General features: G+C 42.0%; 2 protein-coding genes across 3 annotated transcripts in view; one reads left to right on the top strand and one right to left on the bottom strand.

The window, feature by feature from the left end:
• Nucleotides 1-15,133, bottom strand: part of LOC111875469 (neuroligin-3-like) — a 1,112,233-nt gene that overhangs the window by 850,460 nt on the left and 246,640 nt on the right. The gene's annotated exons all lie outside the window — the stretch shown is intronic.
• The window catches only part of LOC111875476 (slit homolog 1 protein-like), a 162,113-nt gene that overhangs the window by 731 nt on the left and 146,249 nt on the right, over nucleotides 1-15,133 (top strand). Inside the window, exon 2 of one of the 2 annotated variants that reach the window (XM_033755863.1) lies at nucleotides 997-1,229. In XM_033755863.1, the coding sequence (XP_033611754.1) occupies nucleotides 1,001-1,229 (229 nt within the window). In that variant the 5' untranslated portion in view covers nucleotides 997-1,000. Of the gene's footprint in view, nucleotides 1-996; nucleotides 3,781-15,133 lie in introns of those variants that run through there. The other variant, XM_023871764.2, reaches the window with a different exon arrangement.

The following is a 15,133-nucleotide window of genomic DNA, read 5'->3' as shown; positions in this document are numbered from 1 at the left end:
GTTCCCAAATTATCACCGTGCCACAGCTACCAGCGCCTAATAGCAACAGCTCACATGGACTGAGTCCCAGCGGTCCTCACACTCATTCACTCACCAACCAACTCTTCATTGGCTGTCGAATACAAAGTCAGAGTCAAAGTCATGTTAAGACCGACGGTCAGTCAGCCAGTCTGCCTACGCGTCCTGCACCCATTTGAGGCAAAAATCAGATATTTCTTACTGTCAGAGGTTCGTGAGCTTGTTGATGTGGGATGCCCTTTCTGACGATAGGACGGGTCTGTCGTTTACAATTGCTGCTGATCCTCGCCAGAGCAGTCATTCTCGGGTCCTAATCCCGCAGGATTCATGGCTATATCTTTCACTCACAGATTCTAGATTCCCCCAAGGAAGAGGATAAGGTCTCCGTATTTATATCGCCCAGGAACATGGTGGCCTGGTTATAACCCCAGACACTGGGGTCCTTTTCGTCGCCTCCTACGATTCGCAGGGCTACGGTGGGAGTATTCGAACCGGCATTCACGCGGTGATAACTGTAACAGCTAATTCCTGACTCAGAATCAGGGTTACTATTTATAATAATTAAAGGGGGACACACAATAGATCAATAAATGGTCGCAGTGCATGGGGTAACCCACCCCCTCCGAATAATAATAATTACTGACAGAATCCTAAAATAGCCAAGAAAAACGTAAGGTGAATTGAAACTACGAAACATCAACATTTGCNACAGAATCCTAAAATAGCCAAGAAAAACGTAAGGTGAATTGAAACTCCAAAACATCAATATTTGCGTTGCAAGGAAAAACAATTTCTACCATTTCATGAGAATTTATTGAAACACACACCCTCTTTGGTTTGTTTGCTTAGAGTACTTTATGGCAGGTACAAGTGCCCTCTACAGGTAGAGTACGTCTCTCAAGCATCGTGAATGTGAACCAGATTCTATTTATTCTGAATTATATATATATGACATTCATCCATTTATTTTCGTTGCAGCAACATGGGCATCCCCACGGGGTCCGCGTGGCTAATTCTTGTAACAACTCTCAGCTCAGCTGCAACATCTACAGCTGCATCTTGCAAGTACAGCCCCGAAAGCCGACTTATGGACTGCCGTAAAGTAAGCCTTATGTTCCTGCAGGTCGGGAAGTATCCACTAAACGACACTTCCGTTCAAGTCCTCTCGCTGTGGAATACCGGACTCTCAGAATTGAAAGAAAACGTCTTCGGTAAGCTAACAGATTTAGAGACACTGTCTCTGGGGAGCAACCTTCTGGTGAATTTGCATCACAATGTATTTAGCACCCTCTCTCAGTTGCGTTCACTCGATCTGAGCTATAACAAAATTGCATCTTTAACAGACAATCGCCTTTTCGCCTCACAAAAGAACCTCTTATATCTGCATCTGGAATCCAATCAACTGACCACACTACCCGCAGAAGTGTTATATCCTATGGTATCTCTGCATCGGTTGTACTTGTCCTTCAATCTGTTTGTGTGCAACTGTCAGCTTCTCCCTACTATGATGTGGTGCCAACAGAAGTGTTTAATTACTGAAGCTACTTGCAACGTACCTGCCAACTACACGTGGGAGACTTGGAGTGCGTCACATAACGAGACCTGCGCAGAGCCAAGCGAAACAGTTTCTGAGAAACCTTCCTGTGCATATGCATGTTTGTACACAAAAAGCTTCGAAATGATGGATTGCAGAAACATTTTAATCACGAGCCTAAAAGCTGGTAAAGCTCCTTTGCACGTAATTTCATTAAGTGTACTGAACTTTCGCAATACAAACCTTACTGAAATTGAACCCCATGCATTCAGTCAATTAAAAAGACTGACGATTCTCTATCTGAACTACAATCAACTCGAGATTCTGGACTATCGAATCTTTGCAAATCTTACTGAGCTTACTTTCATCGATTTGTCGAACAACAGACTTCTTTCTCTGCCGGACGAAAGGATCTTTGCTTCACTAGGAAAGCTAGAGATATTGCTACTGAATAGTAATAGACTGACGACTTTAAAAATAGGCGTGGTAAAACCGCTTTATTCTTTAAATGAATTGCATCTGTCTGGAAACCCACTCGAGTGCAGCTGTCAACTTTATGCCACGTTACAGTGGTGCAAACAACGAGGAGTGTATCTTCCTTTCTCTTGCAAGATACCTGGGGGTTTCAGGTTCATTCCAAGGGGGACACTCGAAGAAGGAAGAAGTTGTGACACTCCTACGCAGTCTAACCCGACTACAGAATTACCTGCCAAGAGCACGCTGCCATCTACAGTAACGGCGAATATTAATGTTTACACAAAAATTCTTTTGCAAGTAACAACAGACTCAAATCACATTGACAGTTCAGATAAAAATGACTCTGAAATTAGTTCGTCTCCATTTTCTTGCATATACACTACCACCTACCATGAGAAAATTGATTGCTCGAACAGTGACTTGGGTGGCCTCAGTGTTGGTAAATACCCTTTAAATGTAACCTCACTTGACACACTGAATCTACATAACACGGGCCTTACTGCACTAGAACCTCATGTATTCAACCGGCTACGAAGCCTCAGAGTTCTCTATTTGAGTGGCAATCAGTTGCAGCATTTACATTACCGCCTGTTCGAAAATCTTACTGAACTGTGTCTCCTTGATCTGTCTTACAATTTACTGGTGTCTCTGCCGCCAGGTACACGCACGTTTCGTTCTCAGGGGAAGTTGGAAACACTCGCACTGAACAACAACCAACTCACGTACATAGATGAAGGGCTCTTGAAACCATTGCATTCCTTACGGAAACTATATTTGTCTGGAAACCCATTCACATGCGACTGCCGACTTCATGCTGCGGTACTTTTGAGTGAAGAGCGTTACATATTCACAGACGCTACCTGCAATTGGCCAGCGAAGCTCAGAGGAGCTGCCTGGCAAATACTGAAGGAAAAGGAGAGCTGTGACAGTCATGAGCAACAGGGCGTGCCTCGCGATGTAGCCCTCCCGATTGTTGTGGTCTGTCTGGTGCTGTTTTGTGGGCTCTGCGCTCTCTTTGGGTTCTGCTGCTGGTGCAGAAGACGGCGATGCATTACCGGCCACCAGGGAAAAAGGATGCACGAATATGACGACGTCGGGCTATCGGGACTTGGTGCAAACGTCCCCCCACATGCTCAAGTGCCGGATTACGCTTCGATATTATCCGATCTTCCTAACAGCGCTACTAATGTCAGTTCCTCCAGGAGTAATATTTCGTCTCATGTATATGACTATGTGGCATACCTGGAATCCAAGGAACCTGGAACCTCGCACTTAGTGCCGCGTTCCCAATGTCCGAGTGCTGTCGCTTCATCACACGCATATGATGATGTGCGGAACCAGATACCTGAGCAAGGATCATATGTACTGCCCAATTCGGCTTGAAGCGGGAAATACGTATACACTCGTTATACATAACAAGATGTTAACGCGTTTTGAAATTATAATACATACAATATACATATTTATATTCAGGCACTGTTTAGAAGTGTGTTTCCAGTATTAAAGTCACTATAACGAACCGCTGTGGGTTAATGTGCCGGTTCGATTCTCTGCTGCAATAATGGTGGGGGGGAGGCAGTTGTCGGAACGGCACGTCTCTGCTTTCTAGCCTACTCATCTCACGGTTCGCGACCCCTGTGCGCACATCGGACTAAGTCGCATATCTGCAGCCAGTAGAAGCCGAGCACAGTGGCCGCGCGGTTTAAGGCAGCTCGAAAGCTGGGATCGTGGGTTCGAATTCCACAGATGTCTGTGTGCGTTCATTCTGCTTTCGTGTTGTTCTATGTGTAGATAGCGGCTCTACGATGGGCTGATTCCCCGTTCAAGGAGACCTACCTACTGTGTACAGGATTAAGAAACTGAAAATATAGCCAACGTCCAACAAAAGTATTGTAGTCAGATATAGATAGATAAATACATAGATAGATAGATAGATAGATAGATAGAATCCTTGAGTTAAGTTGCTTCAAGTGTTCTTACTGCCGAAATAATTCCTTCTTATTTTTCTTGAACTCGCATCGACTAACCTCTGACAAAGGATGGTTCCTTCTAATTTGTTTATATATAGGTGTCCATATAAATAGAAATTGGCGTATTTCCTTTAATTAATATGTCGGATGTGAGGTCCACGCCACAGTGACTGAAAAGTACAGTCTCCTGGGAAGAAGAGACCCGTAGTTCATAGACAACCCTACGTTTCGGAGTTCAGAGCTGCTACCTTCATCAGGACAACCAGTCACAATAAATAAAACGAGGAAGAACGAGGAGTAAATCGGACTGCTCTCTTTGAGAAATACATTTTTATGTAGAGATGTATCAAGCACCAGCGAAAGCGGACAGAAAATACCCCGTGGGCATTCAGAAGTGATAAGGACTGGAGGAACAAAACAAACGGACTAGTTACGTCAGATGGGAGAGGAAGTTACAAGAGAGCTCGCTGAGAATGCTTGTGGGAACTCACTAGCACACCTCTTCCTTCACTTTCCTAAAGAAATGTTCAAGAATCACCTGTTAACTGAAAGTCCATTGGATTGTATCAGGGTCGCCAACCGGAGCAGCACTTACCAAAGCACGCCGGATGAGAGGATAGATACTCGCCTGTTACTGGCCATAATTCTTTTTCTCTTAGTGGGTGGTGGAGTCCAGCTGGGTCCACTCGGCACGGCGGCCACTTATTGGCCTATTGTACCTGCAGGGTGATTATGATGATGGGGAATTTGATGGAATGAAGATTGGCAGGGGAAACCGAAGTACTCGGAGAAAACCCACCCCAGAGCCACTTTGTCCACCACAAATCCCACTTGACCAGACCCGAGATCGAATCCGGGCCGCCGCGGTGGGAAGTCAGCAACTAATCGCTTGAGCTATGGCGCGGCCTGGCCCCAATTTAGTCATTCTTCTTATTTGTGAATTTCAGAAGGAATTACTCAAATCAAAACACTGTGATTCTATTTGATTCCACTGCAACACTTCACATCGTCTTGACTATACCGGTCTCCTTCACTTATTTAAGTACACATCAGAAAATTATGTTATAAAAATATAAGAAAAATAAAAGTAATAAAATTTAAGATTACCAGCCCTCAGAGAAGGTGACTTGTTGTTTTGAGTTTTATGTTTTAATTGAAATTATTAACGAACATATTTTCGGTAACAAAATAAAAAAACAGTATGAATTACCTGCAATACAAAAGAACTAGCACACCAAACAACAAGAATGGCCTCTTTCCGTAAAATTGGTTGTATTTTAATTTAAATGAATTATGTAAATTGCAAGGTAGCAGGGATAGCGCAGTCGGTATAGCGACTGGATACGGGCTGGACGACAGAGGAGTCGGAGTTCGAGTTCCGTTAGGGTCAAGAATTTTTTTCTCCACGTCGTCCAGACGGACACAGTGGCCCACCGAGCCTCCTATCCAATGGGTACCGACAGCTCTTTTCCCGGGGGTAAAGCGGCAGAGACGTGAAGCTGACCACGCAACTCTAGCTAGTGCCGAGGTCAGGAAAATGTGGATCTATACATCCACTCCCCCATAAGTCTTCATGGTCTAGTGTTTAATTAGTTAAGCACGAGGACAACTTTACCTTCCTGGAGGGTAAAGAACGGCCGGCTTTTCTGTGGGAAAGAGGTCTGGCTGCAAATGATTTTCATAAAGAGATGTTTCCTGTTTAAGGTAGGAAGTGTTTGTAAGTAAAGCCCTTAACAACTGCGTCTAGAAATTATCTGAATAACTTTACAAACTCACAGATTATGTCCTACTGGGTGCGAAGTGGCTGAGACAAGAGGCTAGAGACTTCTGTGCTGCGGGTTCCGACGCACTGCTAAAGCGATATATCGATGTGTATCAGTGTCGATGGAGGATATGTCGAGAAATAAATGTTTCTTCCAGGTGCGAATATCACATGTTTAACGTTTTATGTCCATTTGTGACCTACTTAGTGACTCTCCCTCGTTCATCCATGACCCGAGTTGCATATGAACCCTTGGTTTCAGAATTCGAGCGGTTGGATACAGACGCGCACTAGTTCACCTGTTTCCCATATCACATCTACATGGCCAACCGCCATCACGTGTCTGCTACGCACTGGCCCTTCATTTCCTTCATATGACGACGGAATAAATGCATAAATCACGGGTGACCTTCCAGATTCAGCACTACATTAATAATTAGCTCTAATTACACCACAAACAGGTCCCAAAATAAACTATCCGCTTTGGGAAGTAATTTTGCATGCTTCTTATAAATTCTGTAGCGAAAATTTCTGTTATTTCCTTCCGAACAGCGGAAGGAAACAAATTCCCACATAAATAATTATTGCGTTGTTACACGAGAAATGTATATGTGTGTGTGTGTGTATATATCTACAAGTAAAAGTAAAGGTATCCCTGTAACAAGCCGTGGAGGCCTATAGTGGTTTGAGACGCCGAGGTTCCCACATTTTCTAGAAAATCGGCTCACAGATGGTGGCAAGGTGGTCAGCCTTACGCGCCGGTCGTCCTTTACCCCCAACAGTATTCCAAGAATATTTCTGGTACTCATTTCTGTTAGAGGCTGAGTCGACCCCAGGGCCATAGTGCGGCTGGAAGGATTAGGGCAATTGAAAAAATCCAATGACCTAATCGGGACTTGAACCCGCGACCTTCTGGCTTGTAGCATAGTACCTCAACCAACTACGCTACCTCGTGCCATTCGACAAAATCTTAGAGACAGTATTGTTTCAGGTCAAGGCTGCAAGACTAGCTCAGTTCTACAAGAACTTATTGAAATTAGACCTAGTCTCTTGCGTTGAACCACAGGTAAGCAGACACACACACACACACATGTATACATATTTATGAGATAGAGTGTGACTGTTTGACTGCGTACGTATGTTATGTCCTCTTCAAGGCGCAGTACTTGCGCATATTTACATAGGCATCAGCTCCACATTTTAAATTCTGATATCGAACAGATAACTATGCAACTGAGTTCGTTGATTTATTTCAAGAAGCGGTGACACTGATACCGGCAACGAGAGGCTAAAGTAAGGTGGAAAGTTAAAGATGATTAAATATAAATATACACGATTTTTCGTTGAATTTCAAATTGCAGTTTCCAACAATAAGCAATAGCGATCCTGAAATAAAATTCATTAGAAATTAATGTGCAAATGGAACTGATAGTAGATACTGTGGCATATTTGCACAGAGAGAGTCAGAGAAACAGCCGTTGCTAAGCTGTGACTCTGGCAACAGCGGCCGTTGCTTGGAAACGCCTGCAACATATACGTATGCAACATTAGAAGAGCTCTGTTTTATGTGGTCCGCGTCGCGATCTTTTCTAGGCAACGGCTCGCTGGAAACGTTCCCGCGGAAACGAGTAAGCATGCACAAATTGAAGTATTGTTGGAAAAAAGTTTTTCTGTATATCCGTGCCAAGATCCTATAACCGAGAAAATTGAGGCAACCAAGTTCAGTTCTGTATGGGAGTCTGTGAAGAAGGTACTTGAGCACGTGAAGCTGAAGAATCTTCACTGTTAGGAGCCGATACCAGGAAACGGCTGGTGAAGACACAGCAGGCTGGAAAACTTAGCGAGTGCTATGGTGATTATCGGTGCCGTTGTATTTACTTGTGCTCAGGAATCGTGAGTTTATAAGTCAATAATTCGAACCTCCACTCGAAATTCCGTCTGCAGTCACCCGTCCCCTACGCGTAACAATATCAAAGGCCTAAATTAATGGTAAAAATTAATTCAAATTGTGTTCCTGATTTTCAGAAGATACAAAACGTCATAATTCACATCATCTAATTCGACTTCGATTCACTTTCAAACAGAACTTAAGGTTTTAAACTCGATTTAATTTGTAAAAGAAACGGAATTTTTAGAAAACAAGCGCCAAGCGGAATCGACAAAACTATTATTTGGCAATAACACTCAACTTCGCAGTTTTGAATGAAAAAATATGGAAATGATGAGTAAAGTACGCATGCATCTCGCAAACATTCGTGTGTTCACTTTCTAATTATTAATGCCATTTAGGATTAAGCTAGCTACATGCGACATAGAGAAGAGTATAACAGCACGAACACAAAAGAACATTAAACAAATCTTTAAAAAACCCGGATAAATGTAAACCACCCTTTGAAAAGTACTTAACATTAACTCATTAAATAGCTAAGCAATTGCAATGTAAAACTTCCGCTATAATAACTATAAAATAATTAATTTTATAACTAATTACAGGGTTTCTCTTAAAAGGACATTACATCCGCTTTCATGCCTGTATATATATTAAACTCTTCACGGTGTTTTTATACATTAGAAATGATTTTTTCATATTCTACTCTGATTTAAAAATAATAGTTTAATCGATGGGAGAAAATAAATTATTAAAAAAAGTACAGCGGTGGTCTAAATGTCTAAAGTTTTCAGCACTTCATACTCCTAAATTATATCGTACATGCATTAGAAGTCCCTCGTCTTTATGTCTATTGTTCGCAGAAGTCACTCAGATTATCCTTATATTGTATTTGCGTGCATGTATTTACCTACTTACTTACTTACGTACTTACTTACTTACTTACTTACTTACTCACTCATGGAGTTGAGCCCTTCTTGAGGAGCCGCCAATTCTGCAGCTACTCAAGAATTTCCAAGTATTTTATGGAACCCGAAGGTTCATCGCCGTGTTCACAAGAGCCCTCCACTGGTCCCTATCCTGAACCGGATTTATCCAATCCATACCATCCAATCCTATCTCTCTAAGATCCATTCTAATATTGTCCACCCACCTACGCCTTGGTCTTCCCTGTGGTCTCTTTCCTTCTGGCTTTCCCACCAATATCCTATACGCATTCCTCGTCTCACCCATTCGTGCTACATGACCTTCCCACCTCATCCTCCTTGACTTGATCATTCTAATTATACTTGGAGAAGAGTACAAGTTATGAAGCTCCTCATTATGCAGTTTTCTCGAACCTCCTGTGATTTCATCTCTCTTTGGTCCAAATATTCTCAACACCCTGTTCTCAAACACCCTCAGTCTATGTTCCTCCCTTAATGTCAGAGACCAAGTTCTCGACAAGTTGTATGGTTGAATGCATTTAGAACTGAACGAACCCCCATATACTACGACGCCTACGCAAATCCTTTTTCACATAATTAAGCACCTTCGACCCTCCACCGGTTCTAGCGAGAGGAATCTGCAGCTATTACTGACAATAATCTACTGCTCTTGTGGTGCCCCGGGTGATTATGATGATGGAGAATTTGGTGGAATGAAGATTGACAGGGGAATCCGAAGTATTCGGAGAAAACCTGCCCCAGCGTCACTTTGTCCACCACAAATCCCGATTGACCAGACCCGGGATCGAATTCGAGTCGCCGTGGTGGGAAGCCAGCGACTAGCCGCTTGAGCTATGGCGCGGCCCAATGCTGGAGCTAGCTAACTTATCATTCACTCTTTATTTATTTAAACCCCTAAATCAGACTCTAAGCACAAGGAAACGTAAGAAAACCCACAGACACAAACGAAAGACAAAATCCAGCTATCTACGGTTCTACATCCCTTTTGTTGGATCTTGGCTACTTTTTTGTTCCTTGATCTTTTATACAGCCGGTAGGACTCCTTGAATGGGGGATCAGCCAGTCGCGAGACCGCTACTTATGCACAGGACAGCACAAACACAGAATAAACGCATACGCAGACATCCATGCCCTGAGTGGGATTCGAACCCACGATCCCAGCGTTCGAGCGAACGAAGAAAGTTCATGCCTTAGACGGCGCGGGAACTGTGAACGGCAAAACATATTTACAGACATTCAGGAGGTTAGAAGGAGCAGATGAAGCTGGAACTTGAACCTAAGAACTTAACACGTTCTTAACATATACAGAATCCAAATATACTTCACGGACTTCACCAAAATAGGTATGGGTAACCGACGATTGACATAGTTTAAGCTTGGAGATAAATATATGATTTTCCTTAAGAAAAATATGCATTAACTTTAGTAATATCGAGTTTCATACAATTAACAATGCATCAATCTTCAATAAAATCAGTGTCAGGCTATAGCAGACCTAAACCTTCAGGATACTAGGCAAAATATGAATTCCTACAATAGGCAAATGTCATGTAAATCATTAATAAACACGCCGAAAAGCGGTGATCTGTAGCTATATCCTTGAGAAGCATAGGAGGATAGCTCTGATCCTGTCTGCTCGTTAGGTAACTGCGAAACCAGAAGTCCTGGAAAGAACTAATCCCTTAATTTTCTTTGATAAGCCATGGACTGCATAAAAAGAAGCGTCCAAAAATTTTACTGTTGCGTATGTATTCTTTGCTGCAGTAAAATTTTACCGAGCCGTTGCCTAGCAGTGATAGGAGGACGCATATACCGACACAGAAACTGACAGGAGGGATTTAAAAAATACGCCATTGCCATGGGCAACCAAGATTTATAAAGAATGAATTTTCATCTTAATGCCTTAACGTTTATCATAACAAGTCGTTAGATCCCCACTAGACTTTTTACACGTAGATGTGATGTGTTATAATTAAATATATTAATTAAAATGAATCTTACATGCTGTTCAGTTCCCACTGTGCAGTGGGAAACCTGTTAAAATTTCCCTTTGAGTTTCAAGTCGGAATGTTTACTGAAAGTAGTGAAAAGTCTCGGAATTTTTTCCGGGTGCAGTCGAGCGGTAAATACGAGAAGTCTTAGTGGCGAATTCCTTGTTAGGGCATGAAGTCTCATTATTGTAAGATGAGAACTACATTCTGTAACGATGACTCCCCACATTAACAAGGTAAGTGAGGCTGTCAAATCTACCGCGCTCTGAGTGTAAAACTGCCTTACGTGTAACAAGGGGAACGTCTTGAAAGCGTTAACAACATGTGACTGACTCAGCACAATTAATGCGATTTCTCTCGGTGCGAGGGATCTATGCAAAACACTACCCGCCAGACACACGATACACCGAGGTCCTAGGAAGTCAACTCTCTATCGCTGACCTAGTTCGCATCAACGAACTCCCTGGAATTTATCACTGCATTCAGACCTGGAGATAAATCATCGACACATTCACGATCTCTGTTTAACCAATCGCCTTTAAGAAACAGCCGGGGGCAATCCATTAACTATCTGATGTATATCGGAGAAGTTTAGTCTCACATAACCGGGAACTGGGAAAAGGTGTGGGTGTTGGCGTGTTAGCAAAGTCGAAACGTCCTTCCTGACAGCTTCGATGGATAATTTGATATCTCGATTTAGGGGGGAGCGGATATAATTTTTCTAGTATAGTGTCACGTGTATGATTGTGACTATAGACTGGGTATGTATTTGTGATTGGAATCATTGACCACTTATTTACACGCCTCGGAAGTACAATTACAGCGCCACTGCTTGTGTCTTCAAAAGCCGTTCCCTAGCAATGGTTTCTGAGAGTGGAGTTTTTCAGCTTCCCGTGTTCATGTTGCTAGTTTCCCGCGAATATCCCGATACTGAACTCTTGTCAACAGACAACTCAACTGTAGCGCAATCTCTTCTCAGTCTTCTTTGCAAGCTCGACTCAACTGCCAAGTCTCAACTAACTCACTCACCAACCAACTACTTTAATCCACTTCACTTTACTCAACTAAACTGCCCTCAGCCGGCCTGGGGTCCTCGCTATATAGCCTCGGCACGAACGCAAAAGAAGACAGCGTCTCCAACAATTCCTCTATTGTTGTTACGGCCGGTCGCCTAGCAATAGCGCGGATACTGTTGACGTGTTTACATGTTCCTTCTCGCGATAACTGCACGAGAAAGGCACTAGACTGTAAAACATAATTCAGCATTATCCTGGAAGGAAACCGTAAGGAACGTACCGAGATATCCGGTGACAGGGCTATCCGTATACCTCCCGAATTCAGGAATTTCAACTTCCTGCAAATTTGATTACGAACATGAAGGCATAACTTATATATTTTCCTAGAACGAAGTAACAGTTCCAAAGTACATCATAAATGGATTTATGGCTCGCTTTCCTTAAGGAAAACAATAGCCCTTTGAGACCATGCTGTGTATGTGGGTTCAGAAGTCAAATTTTAGAACACAGGATTGATTTTCACGAAAGACAGTATGAAAATTGTGCCATTAAAGAACATGAGAACAACATAATTTCTGATTTCTTGTAACCACTAATAACAATATGGTGAGCGCGCGAAATTATGAGTTGGATGCTACCCTTGCCGTCAGTTGACACAAAACTGTAAAATGATGTATGCCAACAGGTCTTTGAAATTATGCAATGTTTTTACGGATGCTTTCTGTAAGATGGAAATTAACATCACAGCCGCGATATAATTTCATTTAATTTCCATTTGATTGCGCTAACAAAGCATGCAACATTCAGAAGGGATACAGATCATGTAGCACTTACAGATCCCACGAAAAACATTATTTATAAGACAACACAACAAACATTATGATGGCCCCAAAACTAACTTCATTTCAGAGAAATGTAACGTGGACAGAAACTGTACTTAAGCGATGATGATGATGATGACACCAATAATAAGACTAATAACAATAATAATAAACTTTGTATTAGTGTCTCTGTACCTAATATGAAAATAGACTTTGTGAGTTTACTCTCTACTCCTTGTTACGAATACCGAAACAACCAGCAGCGTACTGCGAAATGTGACGTATTGTACCAAATAGCAATATCTGTGAAATATGAAAGGGTACCATTGCACTTGCGTCAAGCCGTGAAAGCGTACTGAGTGGGTTGGGGGGGGGGAAATGGTAAACATATTCCCCACAAAGGCACTAGATAAAGATGTGTGCTCGGATTAAGGCTTAGGCCGCTTTACGCCCTATCTACTGTATAGTTACACATGTGGTTGGTTGGACTACAAATTTAGTCTGAAACTGGTACCATAACCCATATCAGGAATCAAACTCCATCTCTCCGTTGGGTAGTCATTGCGTTCTTGACATAAATAAGAAGGCTCGCGTCCTGCACATTACTGCTTACGAGTGTCGAATGGAGTGGATGAAAAGTATGAGCCTTGGATACATATGGGATGAAACATTAATCGTGAAAATTCTTTATTGTGTTACTTCATATAATTGTGCGTGAATAAAATATATCAGCACATCTCAGATCCAAGAAACTATTTCCGGAAAAACTGAGGAAAACCATTCAAATTCTCAGTCATTACAGCTGATGCCCTCGCGGAGACTCTAACCTGGCCCCTCCCGAACCTTATGATCTAACTTGCTCACTCACCCAGTTTTGTGGAGGAAGGAAAACTTGGATTCTAGGAGGTAATTTAATTAAAGTGTCTAGAAATATTCCAGAAAAAGTATAATCTAAAGTAGCAGTAAGATCCTCTGTTGAGTACATTTATTTCATATAACAAGTTATTTCCCACATAATGATCGCCATACACGTAAAACTAATACAGACATATGAATGTACGTGTAATGCGATGTTCTCTGAGCATTCCAAGCTCAGTTCTCATGTGACTCACTGAACTTGCTCTTTCGACTGAATTCCGATGTTTAACATAGCGAATCCACTACAGACTCAAATTTCGTTTGCGATAACTATGGCAGCCTCTTATTCATGTCCAGGCTGGTTAGTTAGCAGAAACGAAATTCCCGTAATGGCTCAATTTACTTGCGCAGAAAAGCAGACGGTAAGGAGAGCACTAACTGGCTCCTACAGCTTTCAGTTGTGTATCACGTTGTGTTCTCCAATTGCAATGCCACTAAATAATTCTGGAAGGTTTTGACGACGATGTGTAACTCTCAGGATTACTGGGTTTCAGTATTTTGTCCTTTGTCCGGTATTGTAAAAAACACAAAAGAACAAAACGATTTTGAAACTGGATCTATTCCCGTTCAGTGATTGAGGTTAGGTCTTTCTAACAAACCCAACAAAATAATTGTCTCCCATGCCTCACCCTTCGAAAGAAAGAGATCCGGTTTCTGAAGCATCGCGTTATTTTCTGTTTTTCAGAATAACAGGCGACTGATAAACCACAAGATCCCAGTAATCCTGAGTACTAAATAACTGTTTGCATTATTCACATTACTATTGTTATTATTTTGACTGCATACACAACCTTGATTGCTATCTACTATTCATAACAACCACTACATATTTCGACCATGTCGGTCATCCTCAGGTGACACAACATGAAAACTCTGGCTACTGATACATGGATCCATTTTTACAGTAAGTTTACACTATATTCAGATATTAAATTCTTGTGATATGATAAGATGTGTAGTGGTTTAATACTATTTAGAAACAGTTACTCTACTGTCAAAAGTACTATAAACGTAAAAGGAGGGTAAAAGGCAAAAATAAAAACAGAAAATAAAATTCACATATAATTCGATGTGTGAGTTTGTGTAAGTTTCGCTTATTCTGCGATCGTACCCTATGATAATTTTATGTCGAATCAGCCCTGCACTTAATTGTTAAGACAGTCGCCCTATTAAAATAATTATACGGTGGAACTTCTTTAAGGAGACCATCAAACGTTCGGTCCAAAATTGGTCTTTTAAAGGGATGTTACTTGCATAGTAGGTAGATGGGTGAGGGTAGAGGTAGAACTCTTCGTAACCACCGCTGGGAGAACCTCAAGTCATGCACCATATATATATACGCATTACGCACCAACTCACTTGCATGACTTTTTGCTCTTAGCACTGCCTCGCGTGAACAGCAGATGCAATAGGTAACTTCGGGCACGTAATAAACAAAAACGTACATACAAATGCACGTACTACATACACGTGCCTAAGCTCTCGGTGTGCTGGCTTTAAAGCTAACTGTAGTGTAACATGTGCTATAGCTTTAAACTTGCTTTTTCGAACTTTATTGTAAACTTTATCCAGCAACTCAAATGATGCTATTTTATCATTGTTTAAGAAATCGTTTGAAGTCTCTTGCCGCTTTTTGCTGTTTGCTTTTGGTGATGGCCAGGACTTGTCACGGGCCAGGGATAGGTGGTCTTTGAACAGCGGGCTGTACTGCACTAAAATGGTCCATTGAGCAACCTGTGCCACACAAATATGTTTTGTAAGCACATGGACTTCCAGAGAAGCTTCACTGCA

Source organism: Cryptotermes secundus, unplaced genomic scaffold (assembly GCF_002891405.2).
Source record: "Cryptotermes secundus unplaced genomic scaffold, Csec_1.0 scaffold736, whole genome shotgun sequence".
NCBI lineage: Eukaryota > Metazoa > Arthropoda > Insecta > Blattodea > Kalotermitidae > Cryptotermes > Cryptotermes secundus.
Note: the sequence above shows the minus strand (reverse complement) of the source record. Positions and strands in the feature narration are given on the sequence as shown.